At 42.1% G+C, this 24,953-nt stretch overlaps 1 protein-coding gene across 1 annotated transcript; it reads left to right on the plus strand.

Moving 5' to 3' along the window:
* Window positions 1–235: 235 nt before the first annotated feature.
* Window positions 236–24,703, plus strand: LOC117487222 (sprouty-related, EVH1 domain-containing protein 2-like). The gene is made up of 6 exons (XM_034135892.1): window positions 236–793; window positions 14,716–14,908; window positions 15,303–15,471; window positions 15,617–15,681; window positions 20,752–20,910; window positions 21,075–24,703. The coding sequence occupies exons 1-6, from the start codon at window positions 768–770 to the stop codon at window positions 21,861–21,863; spliced, it is 1,401 nt and encodes a 466-aa protein (XP_033991783.1). The 5' UTR covers window positions 236–767; the 3' UTR covers window positions 21,864–24,703.
* The last annotated feature ends 250 nt before the right edge of the window (window positions 24,704–24,953 follow it).

Consider the following 24,953-nt stretch of genomic DNA (forward strand, 5'->3'; position numbering starts at 1 on the left):
CTCATTGCTTAAGCAACTTTTTATTTATTTATTTATTTATTAAGCAATATATATAATATCCCAATGGGCATTCATACGATTTCCATTTGAGAACAAAAGGTGACATGTCCGGATTTGAAATCAAGGATCCGGAGAAAGGAAAGGGGGGGGGGGGTGATGGGGGTAATTTATCATGGGCCCTCCACCAAAATGTAGACCGACGTCACCGCTTCCGCCCTGCACCCCCCTCCCCCTCCTCCTCCCTCCCCCGGCGTCGTTGGAGCTGATCGGCTGCCTGCAATCCAACATGGAGTAGAGAGAGATGGGGCTCTAGCGGGGCCACCCCTCGGTAACAACAGCGACGACGCGCTTTTTACGCACAACTGGAACCGGAGTCGTCGGTGAAAAACATGCGCCTTAGGACTTAAAAACCGGAGTGTGTGCCTTGTGTGTCCGTGTGTGCGTGTGTTTGGGGAGGGGGGGGGGTGCGAAGAGAAGAGCTGGATTCGGCTACTAAATTGTCTCTACAGGCTACGGTTCCTATACTGAAGGCGATGGGGGTGTTAAAGTTATAGGAATAGGGGCATTCGCGATCCCGGAGAAAGTGAGTGTCTTCGGGGGAAAAAGTGAGGAAAAAGGAGACGGAGGATCAGCCAGTCGAAGAGCCGACACTCGCACAAAGGCGCAGGGGGGATTTATGCCGTATTGGAGACAGAATCGGAGGTGAAAGAATGACGAGCGAAAAGTATGCAACCGCCGTGGTACATTACCTGAGGTGAAACGAGAAAATGATAGAAGAAACACACCCAAACGAGTAAGTACTGTGCTTCAAATGTTTCTCTCTATCCGCATTTCACTTCTCCCAGTGCCTACAAGTTGTGGATGATAAGAGCAACTCTGAGGAATGTGCATGCTGAAACCCAAAGCTGCTTTTCATGTTTTGTTTTGCATTTATTTTATTAGCTCGATGTGATTTGGTGCTGCTGTGTAAAGTAATGCATTGACAAGAGGTTTTTTTTAAGGGCCCCCACCTTGGTGTAGACTAGTCTCGAGAAGAGAGAGAAAGGAGAGGAGTAGGAGGAGGAGGGGAATAAGCGTGGGTGGATCGGAAACATTTTCTGAAAGGATCTGAAGCGAGAGAGCAGGCCCTGTTGCAGCGTAACTTAGAAACTCAAACACGCCCCGAAGTTACACCTTTTATAAATACACAAAACAGCGGCCAGCTTCATGTACCTCTTGTTTGTGCGTTGTTCAGTAAAAGAGAAAACCCCCACGGCGTTTTACAGAGGCAATTTCGTCTCGTTCTTTGGCCACATCTGTGTGTTTGCTCCCAACCGAAGGGGGAAGTCTCACAGGATATGAGATATCCGATATGCCTCATCCGCCATCTCTTTCTCAATCGCCCTCATTTGCATAGCCTACCGCGCTCCATTCATAAAAACAAATACCCAATGTAAACTACGGCTTGCCCTGAACTAAATACAATAATATAATATAATAATTTGTAAGATCACGTATCGTGCTGGTGCTTCTTAAGAAATGAAGCTAATACAGATCCGTGCAAAGTGTAGGCCCACAGTCCTGTTTAAACGTCACCCATAGGCCTATATGGAAGCGCTTGAAGCTTAAAATTAGCTTCACCCAGAAGGAACTGTAGCTTAGTCTGACTTACATTCAACACTCTCGGTGCGCTTATAGCTGCACTCTAGTGAAAACAACCACGATTAAAACATTTCTACGTAGCAAAAGAGCCGAAAGCAACCTCTTGTGCAGACATTTAAGCAGGCGTGCCAGCACCATTTACATTATTGGCTCCCAGTTGTTGTTTTTTTACAACTCCATTAGCTTATATCGACAGCTCCTGCCTGTCAGACTGCACGGGGCTGTGCTCGGGAGGAATGCCTGCCTTGCAGATCTCTGTTGGCGGGGGTGGAAGGGCGAAGGGCACCGGAGGGGATGTTTGCGCTGCTGTGGCGTGACGCCGGCTCATTCATAAAAGCCGGGCTGTAACCTTCAGCCTGTCCCCATTCATGCGGATGGCCGCAGCGTGCAGCCGGCGCACAGAGGCGGTGTGTCCCCGGTCACAGGGACAGCAGCCACGACCGGTAGGCTTTTCTCGTGGCGTGCTGTACAAATTGGACCACGCCTACGACGTTGTGTGACTTCCGTTTACTAAACAAACGCTTTTTGTCCCTCTTAAAGCTAATATGTATTAAATAATTTGTTTAAAAAAATGTCTTCCTAAGGGCCAATATCGTGACATGAGACTAGATATCACAATATAGTTTGGATATCGCAATATCGTGACCCTTTGGCTGCATTTCAGTAATGTAGGCATATGTAATTTTCTGAATCAAACCAAACTCTTTTAGCTTTTTCATAATTTGCCCGGCTCATGGGTATTAGACTTCCGTTTACAAAACAAAAGCTATTTGTGTTTGTTATAGCTAATAAAGAATTTGGTTAAAAATGTATTCCCAAGGTGATATGATATATCAATATCGTGACATGAGACTTGATATCACAATATATTTTGGATATCGCAATATCGTGACCCTTTGGCTGCATTTCAGTGATGTAGGCCATATCTAATTTTATAAATCAACCAAACTTTTTTTGCTTTTTCATAATTTGCCTGCTCATGGGTATTAGACTTCCGTTTACAAAACAAACGTATTTTGTCCTCCTTATGGCTAATATGTATTTAAAGCATTTGGTAAAATAAAACAAAGTGGTTGTCATAGGCCTTCAGTATCTTGATTCTCATTGGCTGATTTGTATCCAGACTCTTTGGCGACAGTCAGTTCCTTCATCTCTGAATATGAATGTATTTTACATCACATTACATGTTAGACGCTTTTATCCGAAGCGACTTACATACTCAATACTGTGGGCAATCCCCACAGGAGCAATTTGGGGTGAAGTGTCTTGCCCAGGGACACAACGACATGCTGACTGCAGTGGGGTTTGAACCTGTGCTCCCTTGATCCGAACACCAACGCTCTATCCACTGCGCCACACGCCTCCATATAAGCATAAGCACCTCGTTTGCCTGTAACCTGCTGTCTCATGTCACTTAGCTTGAATAGCTAACAGTTAAAATCATAGAATGTCTTATGTATTTTTAAGCTTATTGAACAGGGATTTTCAACAGATTAACTGTCATTTCATTACAGTTAAAGAATGTTTAGCAAACGGTCAGTTTAGGTCTGTGTGTTGTTATTCATTAAGCTATCCTTTTGTTACTTAATTTGATGTGTCATACAAACGCGTTATTTGTCTTATAACTGGAAGAAATGTAATCATTGTGCAGTTATCTGCCAGGATGTGTGTTGCGGTTTTCTTATCAGAATTAAACACCGGTTATGAGATTAAGGCCGGGTCAAGGAATAAAAGACACACCTTAATAGCCTTTGTGTCATGTTAAAAGGTGCAGCGGGGTATCTTTTCTCCTGATTATATACTCTGTGTCATACTAGGTAATTCAAAGCCGCTCTTGTCTGTAATTGACCTTTTTTTATTATGGATAATGGAGCCATATTTAAAGGTCTTACCTGCTCTGTATACCAATCACTTGAGGCATCAGGTATGGCTGTAAATGGCAAAATAAATACTTAGTTGACCAACAATTATGAGATTGTCGACCTATTAATAAATTAAATTTAGTTTTTATATGAAGAATCATACAACAGTATCCCTTTGCCTCATAAGTGTCTTGAAAATAAGGCAGTTGGATTTACCTGACCTAGTGTGACACACATATTCAAATGTATTGTTTTTACGACCTTTTATGTCCTATACACAAAACTAATACCATCAGCTTTCATGTCTTTAATTTGGAGGATGTGTCTCTTTGCCCTGTCCTTCTGATGACATGTATTACCTTTTTATAGAAGTACAACATCTCTCTTACACACACACACACACACACACACACACACACACACACACACACACACACACACACACACACCCCCTTTAGAGGCACATCACAGGCAGAGGATGTATTGATCCTGTGTGCTGCTGCAGGGTCAGCATGTGCACAGTCAGTATTGGACAGGAGATGCCCGGTGACATTCAGCTAAGGTCAACGTAGCAACGAAATATAATCCATCCCCGAACAAAAAGCACTCATCAACGGGCAAACACAGCAGAGAGGAGTTAGCAGGTCTGCATGTTCCCTTTAGCAGGACTGTTCTGTTCCACACACACATCTTTTTCTACGTTGGCAGCATTTGATATTGATGCTATAATAAACCTGACAGCTGTGGAGTTTTGGGACATCAAAACGATGCATGATTAGCAGAATAACTTGTAATAAATAATACTATAGAAGTGGTTTCTTTGACAGCAACGCCTTCTGGCTGCTACATTTGAGCATTATGTAACTATTGCACATGTTGTAGTCCAGCTACAGATACATCTGTCACTGTTGTAAAATGTGGTGTGTGTCGAAAGTACATTTATTTTTCTTGTTGTACCCACTTCCCCTCTGTGCTTTTATCTGTTCTGCTAAAGTGATTTCCTACATATATAAAATACCAAACCAGAGGATGTGTTGCATTTATATTTTAGATGTACAAATTAAGATCCAAATACAGGATTTCTACTCAAAAAGTGAGACTGACTTAAAACTGCAACATGTGTTTGAGCTGCATTGCATTCTGGTACATCGATGCTGCATTGTAGAATATGGTATTTTTTGTACTGTCTTTTGACTGATGCAATCCCTTAATTTCAAGTGGATGTTTTAGGCCGCTGAAATATTGTTCTGTTGACAAACTCTGTGGCTAGCTTACATGTGTTTTATGTAAACAACATTTTCATATACTTAGAAAAAAAGGTACATGTAGTGTGTAACTGTTATAGGTGTAACTATTCATGAAAGAGTGTGAAAGAGAGCGATAGTCTTTATTAAGTGTGGTAATGGCTCTTTTTAGCAATTACACTTTCTTTTATGCTATATTTTTGCACGCAAAGCAAATATCAATACATATGCCATTTTCACAAACTAACTCCAATTTAATTTGTCTTTTTCTCTCTCCCTGTACTACACACAACACACACACACACACACACACACACGCATCATGTGGAATAGATCCTTGTTCACAGTGTTTCCTGTGTTTTAGAGCAGCTCATCACTGGTTGCTATCCGGAGCCGTTATATAATGGCTGGAGCTGTTTATATCTGGAGACCAAACAATGGACCCGGATTGTTAGCTTGTTTTTTTTTATACCAATCTCTGCTCATCAGCTGACTGGATGACCAAGATTATAATAGCTTGAGTTTTCATTCACTTCACTCAGTGTGGTTCCCCTCGTCACACTAGTATACAACAATCCACTGTGCTAGTTACTGAGGAATCAATTTCTTCTTCAGTGAATGAACTCGGTGAACTCTTAACATTTTTACTTTTAGTTTGTACCTCTCTGTACCTGGAGGATTGTCTTAAATCAACACTCCAGGTACAGTGCAGTACAAATACTGCTTTACTGTACTTTACATGATCCCCTTTTCCGGCATATTTTGACATCTAAAGAAAGGAGGACATAGTTCACAGTTGGTTTAGTGTCTGATTACTCTGCTGACCATATGAAATTACTTGGCTTTGCAGGCTAAAGAGTTTATTCCACTTTTCAAACAAGTCGTCCTCGCCTTTCTTGTCCTGCTTGTACAGCTTTGGATCTTCAGTGTTAAAAGTTGCACGTCTCTGAAACAGTAGTCATTTTTGTTTATTCGCACTCGAGATTCATTAAAAAGTTATGTCGGATGCTTCTTGGAGACTTGATGTTTTTTTTTCTGTTGGCACAAAACAAATTCTACAACACACAATAGAGGGACTACAGGCTATTTAAAGCTAACCACAAATAGCACCAGGAAACATTGCAGCCCATCATGTGTAGTGGGAAATATACCAGCATATTTAGACTAGGGAAGCCCTAAGAGAACAGTCTTCCTTGTGTTCATTATGCAAACCATTTTCAGTTGGTTTGGCGCCCTGGAGCTGTCCCATTAGTAGATATACCATTCACTTCTGACAGGTCATGTAAACTACCTGATCAAACACCACGGTTGACATTTTGACGGATGTCGATCCGGCAGCCCGGCTCACTTACATTTGATCCAAATCCTAACCCAGTATAAGAGGATTTGAGGCATTATGGAAGGTGTTGTTTGGCTTTTGAGTCGCTTGTAAGAGGGTTAGGGCCAATTAGCTTATTTTTGGTTTGTTTCCACCCTGATAGAGATGGAGGGGCTGCATAGAGGCACCTCAAGGCTGACTTGGATCATGTAGCTGCAACACAATTAGCACTTTACATTGTTTTTGCACCAAACATCTTGCCGTGTTTCTTAGTCCATATAATATAGAAATATGCTTTGGAGTTCATGCTTGATATAGTGTTTTAAGGTTTTGCTAAGTGTTAGATGCATGAATCGTGTTTTTTGTATGTATAGACCTAAAAACAATCTGACCACTTTAAAAAAAAAAATCAATTTCTACCTAATTTGACACTATTTTACTCACAAAAAGATTAATAACCATTATAATATCTGAGCTTTGTGATTTGGTCATGTGATGTTATATTCATGCTGTGTGTTACACAGACCGACATGGGAGCGCTCCATATAACTGCGGCTGATTGACAGAAAGCCGATCAAACGTCCCCTCAGGAGCCTGCAGGGTCAATGGTTGTGAATGAACTCACTTCCCCCACCACTCTCTATTTCTGCCTTTCACATCCTCACAGTGAAAAGAAAACATGAATGAAAGTCAAAATGAATTGTGAAAAACTATATTTGCTATTTCTCTCGAAAGCAGTCAATTTAAACCTCAAATACCAATAAAAAAACTTAAATACACAGAATTGTATTTAATGTCGCGTTTCCACTACACGGCCTCGCTCGGCCCCGCTCGGTATGGCTGGGCCTCGTTAGGACTGGCTCACTTTATGGCGCATTTCCATTACAGTTTAGGAACTGGGGCAGTATCTATAGTAACGCAGTGTAGGCGGAGCCGTGACGTGATCTTCAGAGGACCCCAGAAAAACAACACAGCCGTTAGCTGTTAGCACTCAGAGCTCACAGCTCCTCATATATGTTCAGAAACTAGACAAAAGTTAAACAAGTACAAACCACAGACTGCCTGTGTCATGGTGAATACAGTCGCTGCTTTATTTATGTCTGTATAGGCCGTTGTTGTGAGTGTGGACGGTTGGAGCATATACTGCGTTAGCTTAGCCAATCTCCATTTAGAAAACACGCATTTTAAAAGGTTTTTCCCCTGCCGTCTGTCTGCAGACTTGACAAAGCATTAATTCATGGTTTTTACTAACCGGTATCAGTATGTTGTTACTTCGGCATCATTTTGAAACGTGTATTACAATTAAATCACGGTCAAATATGTCCATCTTGTTGTAGTTGTTGCCCCCTTGCCAGCGACGCTCTCTCTAGTTTAGCATACTCAGCCCGACTCAGCCTCGTTGTCTCTGGCCCTAGACCCACGATTTTATGAGGCCAGAAAAACTGTGAATTGGGACCCGCCGGCCGGTACTAGGCCAAGTGGAAACGCAACCAAAGACGGGCCGCTGACGTCACAGCCCTCTTAAACCGGGCTGCGGGCTGTAGTGGAAACGCGCCATAAGTTGCCATGATATATGTATATATGTATATACTATATGTGAAGAAAATATGCATTGCCGCACTCAAAACCATAGCCTTTTTCTTTTTAGATGTGCTGGATCTTCTTCAGAAGGGGGAAGATTACCAAATGTCATTTATTTAATACAATATTAGGTCAATCAAAGGTAAAATAGATAAAGTAAGACTGAACACATGCTAATAGTCAAAGCAATATTTTTAAAAATCCACATATATTCAACTAACAATAACCAAAATCACTCTATTTTCACATTTTAAAGTGGCTTTGAGTAACTAGCAAAGGGTTATTATGGTATTTTAACTTGATAAACAATATTAAATCAGCTATATGTTTCTACAATTTCTTGGCAGTTATTGTCACTGTATCAGCAGTGACAGTCTGTGCTGTAAAATACTGTACGGAGCACCAAAAGTAGAAAACCAATAATGTAATAATCCTGATAGTGAAGCCACTTCCTGATCTCTGCAGACAGAGCATGTGGTGTATGTGTGTGTACGTGTGTGTGTGTGTGTGCCTGTGTGTGTGTTTGTGTGCGTGTGTGGTTCTGTTGATCCGGCAGAGGTGCGGCCAGTCATTCCTTATCAGAGGAAGTATAGCCGCCCTTATCACACATGGTTGGGCTGCCCTCACTGGCCCTTTTATCTGTCACACATGAGCTGGATTCCAGGCCTGATAACCAGCCCTCTTTACTGCTTTATTGCAAAATTGTTACACACAGACCACGTCAGGTATTTACTGCCCACTAACTAGTATATGCTCTAAAAAAGGAATTTAGAAAAAGAGTTTCAGCTCTAATTTTGTGTTGTTTTGATGGTGCTGAATGTGGCCTACAGGCAAACACTAAATGGAGCTTAAGAGTTCATAGACCGTGCATAACGTGGCTTGGCAGTGAATCTACAGGTGTGTACTCCACCCATAGCTCACTTCCTCCATTATGATACAGACTTGTTTGCAAGGTGTGGACCTGTCACACAAATAGTATAACACAAATGCTTGAAACACAGCATTGGTGCAATAACTTGTAACCTTTCTTACAAGTAATATACGTGTTTGCAACTCCATAGAAAATAAACAATTGGAAACTTTGAGATAATGGGTCAGATGCATGTTTATCACACTGTACAGTAGCTGTTTGCTAATATTGTTTTCATATTACAGCCAAGTTAAAGAAATTAAAACCATGAATGAATTTAAAAACTACTCCTGGTATTAATTTATGGCTAGCTTGTGGTAAGGCAGCTTTAATTTAAAAATGTTGCTTAACAGGGAGGCTGTGGCGCAGTGGTCTGGCGCGTTGGTGTTGGGATCAGGGGAGCACAGGTTCAAACCCCACTGCAGTCAGCATGTCAGTTGTGTCCCTGAGACACTTCACCCCAAATTGCTCCTGTGGGGATTGTCCACGGTATTGAGTATGTAAGTCGCTTTGGATAAAAGCGTCTAACAAGTAACATGTAATGTAATGTAACAATTGATCACATGTCCGCATATGAACACAGATCGTATTGTCACCTATTTGTTGCAATAGAAGGCATCTTTTTTAGTCGAAAAAAGCTGTAAAACTAACTTTATGCTTTATTAGCAAAGTCAGTGAGTAGCTGGTGAACATCAGGTGTTGGTGGAGACCAAAAAATAGCTAAAAGAAGAGCGAACAGTAGACTTTTGTTCGCCATGTTTTCTTTGACATGACTCCAAATGAATGCTAATGTTGTTCTGTATCAACTGGATGTGTAAATAGGCAACAAGTTAGCCATTTCAACCATAGGTGATTTTCTACCCGCTGCCTGAAGTGACTGAAACTACCCGTTGATGCACCCTGAATTAAAACATGATGCATAAGTGTCAGTGCTAAATTATACCGATAGTAAAAAGGGTAATTTGTTCCTCAAAATAAAGGTTAATCAAATGTCAGTGAACATGGAGGCGGGGCACTTAAACCTCCACTATCTTCAACTGCTCAATGATGGTGCGTTTGTGTACCAGCTTGTTGTACTCGGTGCTGTTAGTGATAGTCACGATGCTCTCTCACCTAACTTTATATTATTATATTGAACAGCTGGCGCCTACACTAGCAGAAGGAGCGTGTGAGTCATGGTGGGAGGAAGTCAGCCTGCAGTAAATTACAAATGTGGCCTAAAGACATAAAAAACAACACATTGGGAACCAACAGGCAACAGAACATTGTGGTACAGTAAAATACGTTGAGTGGCTATAAAGTAATACCTATCTTTGAGAAGTTACAGCCAGGCACACCCTGCACCGGCCTTTGACCTGAACAGCTCATATTAAATTGAACCAGGATGTGATGCATGAATTTCTTTCCTTATCTGTGAGGTGTTGAGTTCCCCCTCTTTCTTCCTTTGAGACTGAGTCATCACCACACTCTTGATGCACCGGTTCACCTTAAAGAGACTTTGAAAAGAGCAGCTTGAGTCTGAGCATGTGATAATTGAAAATCACCTCAAGCTACCTTTTTTGTTTCAAACATTTGGTTGGAAATAAAGTTGTGTGTGCTGCACAAACACGGGATTATAAATACAACCGTCTTTTCTTAAGGTGGACGTCACCATCCTTTTTCCATCATCTGTACCTCGTGCCACATTCGTGCGGACGGAATTAGATTCACAGTTCCCAAATGTACGAGTGTGTATTTGTGCATGAATGTGTGGTCACTCCCAAGTGTATTAAAGTAGCGCGTTGCTGCTGGTTGTGGCTGTCTGTGTGTTCCAACCACAGATTACAGGGTATGTCTGCAGACAGGGCTCTAAACATGGGTCACAAGACGAAACCAAAATGTGACAAGTTCATCTCAGAGAGCCGGTGTCATGTATCTTAACGCACATGTGCTTATATAGCGCAGAATTTTGTGTTATTTCTGTATGCGGGTGCACTGGATGTGTGGTTCTGTATGTGCCTGGTGTCGGACATGTGTTTGAGTCATGCTAAACCGTGGTGGTGTTTCGGTATAAAAAAGCAGCCGTGTGGATTTTCACTGTAAACATGTTCAGTGTCAGAGGCAGAAAAGACATCCTACTGGAAGCAAAGTGTGTGTGTTGTGGTTTCTCAATACAGTTTTTGCTGTCAGATAAGGATAAAACCCAACATTATTCAGACATGCGTGTTTATTTTAAAACGAGGGTAGTTTATCTGAATAACTCACCACAGATTTCTATCAGTCAGTTTTTTTAAACCTACTCTTTAAATCTTTTTTTATTTCTGTAGTTGTTTCTGCCATGCAAATACTTTTCCAGCATATGTAAAAAGGCGCAGTTACGGCCTGTCCACACAGCAGCGTTAAAAAATCTTGGAACGCTTCTGCCCATTCACTTTGAATGGGGTGACGTCACTCTGCCTCACTTTTCGCCGAACTGCATTGTGGGCAGCAGAGCGGAGATTTTCAGGATTCAAAGTTGAGCAATGTTCAACTTTTGAAGCTGAGGTGGAAGCGTCAGCCAATCAAATCCCGTGTATGCAAATCTGACAGTTCAAGCTCTAGCCAATCAAACCGCGTGTATGCTGGGAGAGACATACCGCAGGTCATTTCCTCATATTCCAAAAAATGGAGGAGAAATTAGCGGTAGGGAATCACCCGGTGCTTTATGACCAGTCCCTATTTACCTACCGGGATATAAACCGGAGGAGCCAGGCATGGAGGGAGGTGGCAGAGACAGTGGTAGGTTTTCGCCTGTTTGGGGAGTTTATATCCAGTTTACTTCAAACTTTTTTGCTTCGTATGTCGGGGGCGGGAGATTCATGTGATTGGTTGTTGGTGCCTTGCTCGCAAAAAATCCCCAAGCTTCAGATACGCCCACCTCCAAGATTCTTTTAACGCTGCTGTGTGGACGGGCCGTTATTGGCAAGAAAGCAGTGGTGTAAAGTAACTAAGTACATTTACTCAAGTTCTGTTATTTAAGTACATCTTTAAGGTACTTGTACTTTCTTTAGTATGTTCATTTTATGCTACTTCATATTTCTGATCCAATTATATGGATTAAGATGATTACAAAAAAGTATTTCTTATTCTGATTCAAATTGTGCTCACATCCATGGAACCCTTATAATCCAGCAATCCAATAAATGGTCATTCTGCATAATGACTACTTTTAGTTTTGTTACTTTTATGTCAAGTTTGATGCTTACTACTTGTGGTGTGTTGCAGCACATTAAAACATGTAAACGTGCCATATTAGAGTCAACAAGTACAATTATGAAACCTAAAAATGAGTGTAAGTGCGCCCCTTTAAGTAACATTTTGAATACCAGACTCTTACTTGTATCAGAGTACTTGTACACAAGTGTATAATTACTTTACTTTAGTAGAAGATCCGAGTACTTCTTCCACCACTGCAAGAAAGTTAGTGCTCGAAGAAAGATCTTGCATATGGAAAAGCACAAGTCAACCATGAAGACATAACATAACGTTGATTAAAAATCCAGTTGTTAAAGGCCTAGCTGACAGGTCTTATTCAATGAAGCTGCTGGTAAACGACATTCCTTCCTCTCAAATCAGGAAATAATGGGATTATAAATAGATCATTGACGTTTCTGTTTTCAATTTCCATTATTATTATTGTTGCCATTCAAGTTTCCCACGTGGCTGAATATTTTCCTCCGCCCATTGTGGTTTGATGAATGAAACGACGCCTTCCTACAAACTGTACCACGAACAGTTGCAGCCTGCCAATAACAACTATACTTTTCCAGTGTTTTTATTTTGAATCTCCACCGTCTCCACAGTCTTAATTTACTGCTATTTGTTTAAGAAATACTTTTGCTAATATTAACTTCCTTTCCCTTACACAATAAACTTTAAATATCTGAAAGGAAAAGTCTCATTTGAAGACGGGGATTCAGAGGAAGTATTTTCTAAGTGTGTGCATATGTGTTTGTTTGTGTGTGTTTACATGAAAGTGCAAACCTTGTAGGATAATCTATAGTTGCTTTTCTGTACGGGTTGTTTGTGCTCTGTCACCCAGTCAGTTTGTCTGTCATTCAGTCAGTTTTATGAATGTGTGTGGGCGGGACTCGGTGAACCAGTTTTGCCACCTGTGTGTTCGTGTGTGTAAATGTGCGCGCGTGTGTGTGTGTGTGTGTGTACATCAAATCCCTGGGACTGTCTGTAAGCTAATTATATAACAACACCTCTCTCATTCACTCCTACTTGTCCTCTCTTTCTCTCTATCCCTCTGCCGCCCAGACACACACACACACACACACACACACACACACACACACACACACACACACACACACACACACACACACACACACACACACACACACACACAGTGCAGCGTGGATGGAATACACACAGAGGTACATCCTGTTATTGTCGGATCATTCATGTGTTCAGTGTGTCCCTGTGAGGGCGGCGGCTGTCATGCTCACGCTTGACAATGTTTTTTTGTATTTTAAAATTCACTCTCCATTGTATCGTCTCATGTTAAACTCACTGAAGACTCTATAGACTGCAGTGTAGAGGGAGTTTTTGTCATGAATTGTTTTGCTGTGCTGTTTAGACTAAACTGTAGCTGTTGTTGTATGGAGGCTTCACAAACTAACCGAAGCTGCAAGACAATAACTCTGGTTGAATCTGTGAAGGATAAGTCTCATAATCACTGCATCTGGTGATGAGAATTATTTTTTAATACATTACGAGTGTATGAAATGTCAGATAATAGCCAACCTGAGTAAAAGGGTGATGACTTAAAGTTGTGTTGTTTTGTTATTGACAACAATATTAAAAAGAGCCATAATGGGAAATACTCCTCACACTTACCATGTCTTTGAAAAGCCTATGTGTTTATGTAGATATTTTTTAATCGATGACACATTGTGACTTAATTAGCTTCTTTCTGCTATTTATAAAGCATTGATTTGAGGATATTGAAGTTATTAAAAGGTCAAAATCTTGTGTTTTTTCTCATAGTTTAAAGGTATTATTAACAGCACTTTTTGTTATACTTTAATAGTGACAGTTGAAATACAGACAGTAAATGATTTAGAGGGTGAATTATTACCTCAGGAAAAGGTTTAATCGAGGTGTTAAGATATGCAAATTATGACTCTTTGTTTCAATTAAGTTAGATGACATCCTAATACAACAGCCATATTTATTCTATATTGCATTTATTTAAGCGAGGTGGCCTATCTCTGCTGTAATATCGTTTGATTATTTTGGTGGCTAAGTATATGATTGAATGATCATCCCATTTTGAAATGAACTTCTCGCTGAACTACCTCCACAGTAAATGCAACACCGGGCTGCATATACATTAAAGTGTGTGTGAGTGTGTGTTTGTGCAGACTTCTCCCGGTGCGACACCTCCCACCTCACACAGCGAGGACGAGGCGAAGTCGTGACTTGAGAGACGCCCTCAAACATTCTGCTTTGTGTGAAGGCAGATCTATAATTGCCGGCTGTGGCATTAACACACTCTTAAGAATTAAAACTTGAGTTTGAGTTAACAGAACAGATACTTCTCACAGGTTGGGGCCAGGATGACATGATTGTTGTTTCCTGAGGGATCATTTTTGTTTGCTGAAGAGTTTTTGTGTTGCGTGGAAAGGATTTGGTTCATTAATGCTCACCTGGTATCTTCTCACAGTGATGTTTTTAAAGTCAAAATTATTCTTTTTGTCATAGATCCTACAGCTAATAGGTGTAGTTGCATTGTCTTTGTATTAGTAACAAAAATAGCTGTGTGTATTTGACAACTCACCATATTCTAATCAATCTGGAACATAATAATACAAGAATCTGATATTCATTTTGGATTAGTTTTAATATCAGTTTATCTGTGTGTTTAACTAGGTGTAACGGTTTTGTTCTTATTACACAATAACATGCAATCATATGGTGGCGATTTTGAGATTGTTTTGCTTTCATTCATAGCTGCTGCACATATTAACTAACATCATCAACAAATAGGAACATGACAAATTCTATATGAGCATATACATGTGTAAATAAAAGTGTTTTGAGACCTATTGACTCTTTCGATTATAACCCCACCCTACTTTATATAGACATTTCCGATATCATGCTAATAGTTCTCCCTTTTTCTCTGTGCAGTGACAGCTACATCGTGCGTGTGAAAGCGGTGGTGATGACGCGGGACGACTCGAGCGGAGGCTGGCTGGCCGAGGGTCCCAGCGCTCTGAGCCGGGTGGGGGTCTGCCGCCTGCTGCCGCCCGAGATGGGGCTGCTGCCGACCTCCAGCGGCTCTCAGTTCATCATCCGGGGGGAACGGCTGCGGGACAAACAGGTACGACCACACACACACACACACACACACACACACACACACACACACACACACACACACACACACACACACACACACACACACACGTATTAGCTTGTATCTGTACTTATAGATGCACTTTTGTCTGTTGTGCGTTTATGGGTTTGTATTCATTTGCTTCAATATGTGTTTTAATATGTGCCGTCATTGCTTAAGCTAGTGTGTTATTTATATGATTACATGCTCTAGTATGTATTTTTTTGAATAACATCAACCTGCAAACAACTGCAGACGATAATTAGCCTCTATCGCTACATCAGGCACATTTACATAATGGACCTTCCGTACACCAAATGACATCTTTAAAAAACGTATATGGTTAGATGTAATTAATATGGGTATTTTCTTCCAACAGGTGATCCTGGACTGTCCTCTGAGGAAGGACCTTGTTTACACCATAGCTACGCCCACATTTCACCATTGGAAGGTGGAGAACATGAAGTGTGGGCTCTCCTTTCAGAGTCCAGCTGAGGCCAGAGCGTTCGACAGAGGCGTACGGAAAGCTATCGAGGACCTGGCTGAAGGTACGGGGAACAACGAATAGACGCACAAAACTTTTTTTCCACAAAGTCTATCTGCTGTCAGACGATGAGCTGCAGAGTTAACCATGTAAAAACATTATCCTTGACTTTTTGATAGTTGAATTAAAGGATGTTTTGTTCCCTGTAGGCTCCACAACCTCATCTACAGCACTCCAGAATGAGGGCGAGCTGGGTGACGACGACGTCTTCACTGTAAGTACATTACTATACTATGCAAGTACTTAATATGGGCTGAGGAGAGATTAAGTGCTATCATGTTACCAAGTAAGGTGTCATGGTACAATAACTAGTATGTTTCAAGGCTAAAGAAAATGCCCATGATCATTTATTCAATAAAAACCAAGAGGTGCCTAAACATTTCTCCTTTCCTGGTTTTGTCCATGAAGCAGAAAGTGTTTAACTTCACTCTGGGTCCCCTCCCTGTGTCACGTATACCTGCTGCAGCACAAGAACTGTGTGTGTGTTGTGGGTTTGTGTGTCTGTTGTTTGTGTGTCAGGGCCTCTCTACCTTAAGTTAGCATGAAGGTCCCCCTCCCCCTACTCCGTAACCTGACACCAGGAGCAGCAGGCAGGGTCACAAGGTCACTTCCTGTATCCCACCACCTCTTTCCCTCGTGACGACCCCCCCCCCCCCCCCCCCCTCCTCCTCCTCCTCCTCCCTCTCTCACCCACCCTCCCGGTTGAAAAAGAGAGCTGCCACCAAACTAGCAGCTAGCAGCTGTTTCCCAGCTTAGTGCGGGCCGGTGATTTACGAGAGGAAGTGCCTCGTGGTTCATCTTTGACTCGAGCTGTCTGTAAGGGCCAAGACTAATAGGTGTTCTGCTGGGAGTGTACAGCCACCACAGAGACACATACAAACACATGAGGGGGGGGTCGGGCTACAGCGATGTCAGAGGGTGGAGCATCAGGTTTTCAGGAAAGTAGGAACTTTTAGTGCAACAAATTCAAGGCGATTCATTGGTGTTGTTGCTTTAAAAGCTGCCATATTGACCCCAAATGACACTCAGCTGCTCACTTTTATAGCTATGTGGAGGCTCATGATAACACAAATAATGACATCTCCTCCATTTATATATGTAAGAATTATACAGGAAACTACTGAGATCATTGCAACGTTTTTGACGGCTTCATTATTTAAGCAGGTTGAGAGTTCGCCACAAGCTCAAACGGCCCTGAAAATCACCTAGACTGGGGACTTATTTTGCATTTCTACTTTGAAATTTGTACCTGAACACATGACAGACATTACAGCTAGCAGCCAGCTGACCTGCACACACACCTTTTATATTAATATATACAGTCTATGACACACACACACACACACTCTTTGCCAGCATTAGAGGAATTGCCAGCCTGTGGTCTGTATTTGAAATCCAAAAAAACAACAGTGTTTAGGGATGATAAAATCCAGCCTGCCACTTAACGGGCTATCTTTAAACCGTCTCGTTATGTGTCTGATGGCTAGCGCTTTTAATTTAAGCTTTGCACTGGTGAAGTCATCAAAAGGGGTTGTGGTAGACGACAAATAACATGATTGAAAGCACAGAGCATTGAGTGCAGCCACTACAAATTGTGCAGGGCATATGAGGTCCTGCAGAGGAAATACAAGGCTAAGGAATTTCACTATTTCCTTCAGCAAGCCTTATCTTGTCTTGTTAATAATCATCTTACATTAACATGTTAACAAATTAACATCCATGGGATATGGGTTCATTTCTGCTTGTGTTCCTCTCAGCCAGTGCTAATGACCTTTCCTAAAGTTAGCGGTGGCGGCAGTCGTGGACAGGGGGAAATGCAGCAGCAGATTTACAGTCTTTAGGGTGGAGGGGGCCAAGCTAGGATGGACATACTTCCCTAAATTATTCCTCGTTCGCCAAACCTAAACTTAACCCAACCCTTCCTCTGTCCCTCCCTTCAGCACGTCTCCCCTCTCTCTCTCTCTCTCTCTGTCTCTATTTTGGCTCATTCACAACAGGGGGAGTGAGAGCTATTGAAGCAATTCTGGGCTCATCCCAGGAGAGCGAGACGGGCCTGTTGAAGGATGGAGCTTTTGAGTCGGGACATGTTTTGTATCAGAAAATAACTTGAAATGCCCTCTGTTCAGCCTTGGGCCAGAATATATAGAGAGAGGATGTCCAGAAATATAAAGTCTCCCCCTCAACTTCTCTCTGTTTGCCTCTTGGTAAAAGCCTGGTCTGTGTTTTGAATTAGTTTCAGCCGTGGAGGCCAGAGTCGACTGGTTTTAAACCGTATCGGCTCCTCCCCCCCGGTAATGTCTTCTGCAGGGGGGCGGGCCCGGAGAGAGGCAGCATGTTATGTTATTTTTGGCCGGCTGCTCTGGGGGCTTTGTAAGAAAGCTGGGGGAAATTCTCAGCATGGCGGTATCCATGTGGGGAGCAGGATATAATAGGGGATCGCTTCAGCAGACAGACGGACAGACACACACCAGATCGTGCTCGTATAACTCTGGCAAATAATTTTTTGCATTGGTTAAAGGGCCAGGTTTTGACACACGGGACACATATTTTGCCAATTTAATAAAGTTTGAGGGGAAATTGTGTTTTGATTTACTAGGGGGGCTATGTTACCTGACAAGAAACCGTGGTAAAACTGCAATTTATATAGTTGATGCAGTTCAGTGAGGAGAAACAATGTTGATTTTGTTTTGACAACCATAGTATAACACCGGTTTGAAGCATATCGGGGGATGGAGGGAGTCTCAAAATCTTAACTAATATTTTTTCTCACATACAGCCTTCAATGGGTTGTGTGGTTTTGAGTGACGTTTAAAAAAAAAAAAAAAAAAAGGTTAGATGGATTGCTCTAAAATGTTGTGCACACTTTCATGTCCCTCCCAGGATTAATTGAAATCACTTTGTTGATCCCTTATTTTTTCAATAATTCCAATAATTGGGTTTATTGAAATCCCCCTTAGCAGTGGTAACAACACGGCAGCTTCTCTTCCTGGGGTCTTCAAAATGTTTAAACAAAATTAAAAGACAATTACTGACATCTATATGAGACTCAACTTTACGCACAAGAACATTAACACGACACGATAATGCAGATCCTGTCTAGTAGGCTACACCAGATGGCTCTAGACAGCGTATTTGTATTTAAAAGGCCACGCGCCTCCTCTAATTACAAATAAATAATGATAGATAGCTCTGTACATGAATATCACACCATTAAGCACATGTTAGCATGCTAACAGGCTCAACTGAGATGATGGATATGTTGAACACGCTAGCAATGCCATTGTGATCGTATGGCCATGCTAGTGTTAGCATTTAGCTGAAATCACTATGCCAAAGTACAGCCTTCACAGAGCCATTAGCATTGCTCTGGACTCTAGTTTCATCATACTGTACATTGCGAGCAATCTAGGGGTTCAGTTTCTTGCTCAAGGACACTTCAACATGTGTTCAGGAAACATGGGTTTGAAACACCAACCTACTTTGCTAACTGAGATACAGCCAACATCTATTTATTTTAGTATTTCCAGTAAAAGTTGAGTACAACCGGGAACATTTGAGTACAATGAATATCAAATTTCACTCAGGTTGATTTTTCTTCAGTTCAGGGAAAAAAGAAAGCTTATAAATCTTATTGCTGCTGGCAGATGTTGACGAGGTAAAATAAAGCCAAACCTTTATCGTGGACAAGCTTGTGGACCCTTGATACAAGTTTATATTGCATTATTGACCCATGGTGGAAGCATGGTTAAACAAATGCAGACAGAAACAGATCTTTTTCTTTTCAACAAAATAGGCTAACATTGAGTTAAGAAAGGTGTTGTGAGGACAGCATATTATCTAATCTATTGTCGGTAGATGCTGAAACTTTAAACCCTCCAAGAGATAAAACCAGTTCTTCTTCTCACACACAAACACTAGCATCCTTTTTCATTGGGTCCAACACATCTTGAATATCTCACCCGTAGGCCAACACATAACCAGGATGACATGATGAGACAGGGGTCCTATCAGCTGGTACACCCCCGACCCCCCACAGAGGCTGACCCCCAGTGTGCCGGTCTGAAATCTGTCTGTCTGAGCGCTACACGGCTGCGAACCGACTGTCTAGTGTCTGGCCAAGGTTTGAGTTGGAGCGGAGCCCTGACAGGCTTTAGCGGAAAGGGGACAGGATACTGTTCACACAAACACACACACCAACCGACAGGCGGGAGAGGTGGAAAAGAGAGAAGGGAAGGAGGAATGTGTAAAAAGTGAATTTGAGGGAAGGAGGACAGGTTGTTGGGGGTGAGGAGGAGGACGAGGAGAGGCCAAAAAAAGGCGAAACTGCAAAAAATGTGTGTGTGTGCAGATTGCTGGCTTCATGATATCAAGTCAAGCCACCAGCTTGATCTCAAGCATGATAAATAATTATCTAACCTGTCAAACAATGTCTGTATTGAAGTGTATTCAACAGTTGAAGGTTTTATACATTTGATAGTTGTTGATTTTAGAGCTGAAAGGATTAGTCAAATACACCTTATTTCCTTTCAGGGTTAGGGGTGTAAGAAAATAAGGATTATTTTCATTCTGGGAAAATGTGAATTCCTTTGTTCAGACAACACATGTATTCCTGTGGTGTTTAATGGTGAAGGGTCTGTAATGAATGCAACTGCCGATCTGTTCCGATTGTATGAAAAAGTTGTATTTCTTTAGATTGGATGCTTATAGGTGGTGTGTTTTTTATACTATAACAGTACTGCAATATGTTGTATTTCAACCACTTTTGGGTTTATTAAAAATATATACTTTGAGTTTTAACCTCATAAATGCAAACGTATGGAGTCTTATTCATCAGTCTTGTGATACATTTGGCTTTTATTAAGGTTATAATGTTCAGTTTAAAGTGTGTTAGAGAGGTGTTCAACTATAGGATCCTTTTGGAGGCTGCAGTTTGTGCTGCCATTGGATATACCAAGGTGTTTCTAATATTTTGTCCATTCCATTTATATAAACCACGGATATCCTAATTTATGTGTCATTGCTACAGTGTTTTCTTCTTGCCTGTTGCAGATGTTTTATGGCAGATGTTGTTTATAAAAGTTTAACTCGCACACAGGGATCCAAATGTGGATCAAGTGGCTTGAAAACGGGGCTCAAGCTTCCTGTTTTTCCCAATCAGAGCTTCGCCAAGGCTTCCTGTTTTTGTTTGCCCAATCATGGCGTCCTTTCGCAATAACTATTTGTTTGGCGTATCCAATCTGAGAGCAGCTTTTGACCGGCATCCTGTGTTTGTTTGTGTCCTCAGAACACCACAGACAGCTCATCCAACTCCTCCCAGAAACTGGAGAGCTCTCTGCCGCCGCTCGAGTCCTCGCCCCTTCCGCAGAGACACAAGTGCATGCTGGGACATCGCCACGACCTCCACGACCCCTACCGGCTCACAGACCACTACTTCATGGACCCGGTGAGACATCCAGTAACATCGAGCAGCGATGCAAAGAGTCAAATTTAAATTGTTTAGCTATTTATTTACACTCAATATATATAGGTATTTACCAGTTACAAGAACAAACAGTATGAGTTTTTACAGCCAGCCGTGTTTAACATTCATTCTGTCTTTCTCCTCAGCCGTTGTCTCGGCTTCCCCGTCATGTCACCTTCCAGGAAGACGAGGAAATCGTCCGCATCAACCCTCGGGAGCGGAGCTGGGAACGAACCACCGAGCGCCACTATGGACGCCCGTCGGACCGCCCCTCTTTCACGGGCTACGAGGACTACCGACACGCCACCGTGCGGGACAAGTTCATCCAAATGGAAGACTCTGAGTCGTACGTACACTTTGCCAAGACAGAGTCGCAGAAGCACGACTACACCTACCCTCTGGCCCCCGCCCTGTCGCCCTCAGACTCTGACCCCGCTCTCGGATCCTTGGTCAATAAGGGCCAGGGCGGCTCGTACCGCCAGGGCTTCTCCTCGGTGGTCTCCGTCCAGCCTCGATCCTTCCTCCCGAGCTCCTCACCGTCCACAAATGGCGGGAAGGGGCGAAAAGAGGACGGGTTGGAGCGCGCTCAGTGTGAGCATTGCGGCGAGGCTTTTTACATCACCGACAACCGGAGAGGTCGGTGCCACGATGCGCCGGACCCTGTGCAGGGGTGCATCCGGAGGGTCAGCTGCATGTGGCTGGCAGACACCATGCTCTACCACTGCATGTCAGACCCAGAGGGGGACTACTCGGACCCCTGCTCCTGTGACGGGGGCGAGGGCGGAGGTGGAGGCCGATTTGGTTCTCGCTGGTTAGCGCTGCTCGGTTTATCTCTGGTGGCGCCGTGCCTTTGTCTCTACCCGCCGCTCCACGCGTGTCACCGGGCGGGGCTGAGGTGCGGCTGCTGCGGAGGCCGACACAAAGCCCTGAGCTGAGGAGAGGAACAATGACAAAAACCTAAAAACCCAACGCAAGCACAGGGAAAGGGAAGGATGGGGATGGGGATGGGGATGGACACGGAGGGGACAAAGTGGCTGCTCACTCTCTTGCCTTGGTTTCTCTGGGATTCTCTACAAATTCCAGACACTGAAATAAGCCAAATATAAAAACAGTTGGTGCATTTTCTGAACGGCCTGGGAAGATAAGCTCCCCCTTACGGCAGACAGTTCTCTCAGCTCTCCACGTGGCCATTTCATGCTCTGTTTCTAGAGAGAGAGAGCACTCTTTTTCAGGGGGCCTTTTTTTTTTATAGCTGACCTATATGTCATGTATCACATATGCAGGTACTTTATACTTTGTACACTGACTCGGCGTCAAAGAACTTGAATTGTTTCTTTGTTCTTTTTTTTCTTTCTCCTTTGATGTACGCGTGGCCATTTTGTTTATATTCTATTCCAATATCAGGCCCGCTCAACTCCAGCTACAAGAGAATCAGACACTACACCTCTTTGCGTGTGTGTGAGTGTGTGTGTATGTGTGTGTGTGGATGGTATTTGTGCGAGCTAACAATGCGCACCGAGGCCTTTTGTTGTCTATACTGCAGCTATAGTCTACATAGCTCTCCACCATCGACATCTTCTTTGTTCGCCGAAACAAACGTGGTACTCATCTTAATCTTCTAATATCCCAAAGATTCTTGTTTTTATCCTATTTATTTCTCACTGAATTGATCTACCAGCAAATAGGGTGCTGGGTTGTGATTCACTCAACTAACGAGACGGTGCTTTAAATCAAGCTAGCATTCGTCTCCCTGCTCCTTTCACGTTATTTCAAACAGTGCCTAAACTTTCACCTAAACCAGTAACCAGTCTTATAATTCCAGTCAGTTTCTTGACACATACACACAAAGCGGTGTCAGACTATAAGGCTCTGATTTCCTCATCCTCCGCAGAACCTTAGTCAGCAGTCAAGGATGAAAGAAAAAAAAAAAAAATCAGAGATACCATTAAACTTGGTTCCCGTTATGCCTTAAAATGTGGAGTCTGGCTCCAAACTTCACCCCCATCCCTCTGAAGATGTCTGCTTTTAATGAAAAGCGTGAGCACGGTTACGGCTCCAAGCAATCAGCCTCAACACATACTCTTTTTAAATTGGTTTAAACTATTTTTATACTGAAAAGGAACTTTTAAGAAGGTTCTGATCAAGTGTGTAAACTAAGGACTCCAGTGTGCTTGCGGTGTACAATCAGCTCCCATCTTTTTGCCTCGTCCTTCAATGAAGCCCACCAGTCACATACTGTATGAGTAACAGAGACTAAAAACTGTTATAAAATGATAAATGTAAATACATTTCTTAAAAACTCCTTACTAGTGAAAATTAGTACAAAAGCTTTTGTTGCCTAAAACAAAGTTATGAATGACCTTAGGCCTCTAGAATGTCACTACAGCAATGTAGTGAGTTTTATTTTACACTTATACATAAAGATGTGTCATTCTTCTGTTGAAAGAAGAATAATCTGACATTTTAAGAAACACAAGATTCGTTTGAGGAAAAGATGGATACACTGTCTTGTCTCTGAGCCTGAAGCACGTTAGCTTAGCTTAGCATTAACATTGAAACGGGTGTAAACGGCTAACTTCGCTTTATCTGAAGGTAATAAAATACAACTATGGGCACATTTAAAACTCACTATTCAATAAATATACAATATAACGTTTGTTTTAGAAACTAAAGTGTAAGAAGCTATGCTAGCTGTTTCCCAGTCTTTGTGCTCAGCTTGGAAGAAGAGTATTTCCCAAAAATCTTAAACTATTCTATTAAGGTCCAAAAACGTTTTACTTAATTATAGATACAAATAAGTGACAACTTGCTGAAACCTCCATAACATGTGACTGGTGGGCCTACAGCATTTGGGCCAAAAAACTGGGCCTTACTGCGCCTTATGCCTAGGGGATGTGACCGGGAAGACGATCCTCTTAAGAATTACAAAGAAAAAGGATTAGCAGGACATCAGTAGGGTCCCATTGGTAAAGAACGGTAGTCCAAAACAAACAAACATCCACCCCTGATTGTTTTGCCAAGGAAATGTCACTTGCTGTAGTTGAAATACAGAATGCCTGAGGATGTCCTTTTCCCTTCCCTGGTTGTGTCTGTTTCATACATCCTGTCCTGTGTACCAGTCTGTATGTCCTTGGTGTGTGTGAGTGTGTGTGTGAGTGTGAGTGTGTGTGTGTGTGTGTTTTTCCCACATCCCTTCTCCTGCTCCTTGATCCAAAGCTACTGGGATCAGCTGAAAATGCCATCACATGCGAAGTTAACATCTATCCAGTATAATCAGATTCTACGATGATGTGATGTTTCAGGGACGGGACCAATCAGATTGGAAAGAGTGTGTGTGTGTGTGTGTGTGTGTGTCAGCGTTAATCTTTTTTCTCTCTGTCTCGTCCGGTGTTTAAGTGTATTCTCACATGTCAGAGCCATTTACAAGTGCCTGAACGCATCCTCTTTATCTCCTTGTATTTAAATTGAAAAAGTAAAGAAACAAACTCCCTGTATTGAATTAGACCCATTTTTTACGCTTAGTATTTTTACCTCTGTAAAAAAAAAAGAGCAAAAATTATATTATATATATCAAGTGTATGTTGTACATTTTTATTTCTATTTGTTTTTTTTAAATAACTGTTTCTAACATGTACGATGGATGTAGCTCTTGCTTTGAGAAGGAACAGGAAGTACTTTGTAGATACTGAAGGGTGGCCAGGTCTGTGAGAAAACTAAAGTGAAATGTGTGTCTTACCTTCCGCCTCCAATAAAATGAGAAAACAGTGAAACCACACGCGTGTCTGCTGGTTTATTTTACTCTCTAAATGAAGGTACTTCCCCATGAATGTCTACAGTAACTAACCGCAGCTTTTCTGCTGCATGCATTATCATTTTCTTCAATGTAACTTCTGTTTTATTCTATTCTAAGTGCATGAAATCAGCTCAATTAAGGAACAACAAGTGTTAATGGATTTCTGCATGACATAAAACTGAAAATGTAAGAAACTATAAAAGACAACCTTAGGAAATGTTAAGATATGCCC

The sequence above is a fragment of the Trematomus bernacchii genome, unplaced genomic scaffold (genome assembly GCF_902827165.1).
Source record: "Trematomus bernacchii unplaced genomic scaffold, fTreBer1.1, whole genome shotgun sequence".
Taxonomy (NCBI): Eukaryota; Metazoa; Chordata; class Actinopteri; order Perciformes; family Nototheniidae; genus Trematomus; species Trematomus bernacchii.

Excerpts from the sequence above, each read along its gene's own strand:
- LOC117487222 (XM_034135892.1), top strand. The coding sequence starts at position 768 with ATGATAGAAGAAACACACCCAAACGA. Across the intron at positions 794-14,715 it reads GAAGAAACACACCCAAACGA|TGACAGCTACATCGTGCGTG; the intron begins GTAAGTACTGTG and ends TTCTCTGTGCAG. Across the intron at positions 15,472-15,616 it reads TATCGAGGACCTGGCTGAAG|GCTCCACAACCTCATCTACA; the intron begins GTACGGGGAACA and ends TGTTCCCTGTAG.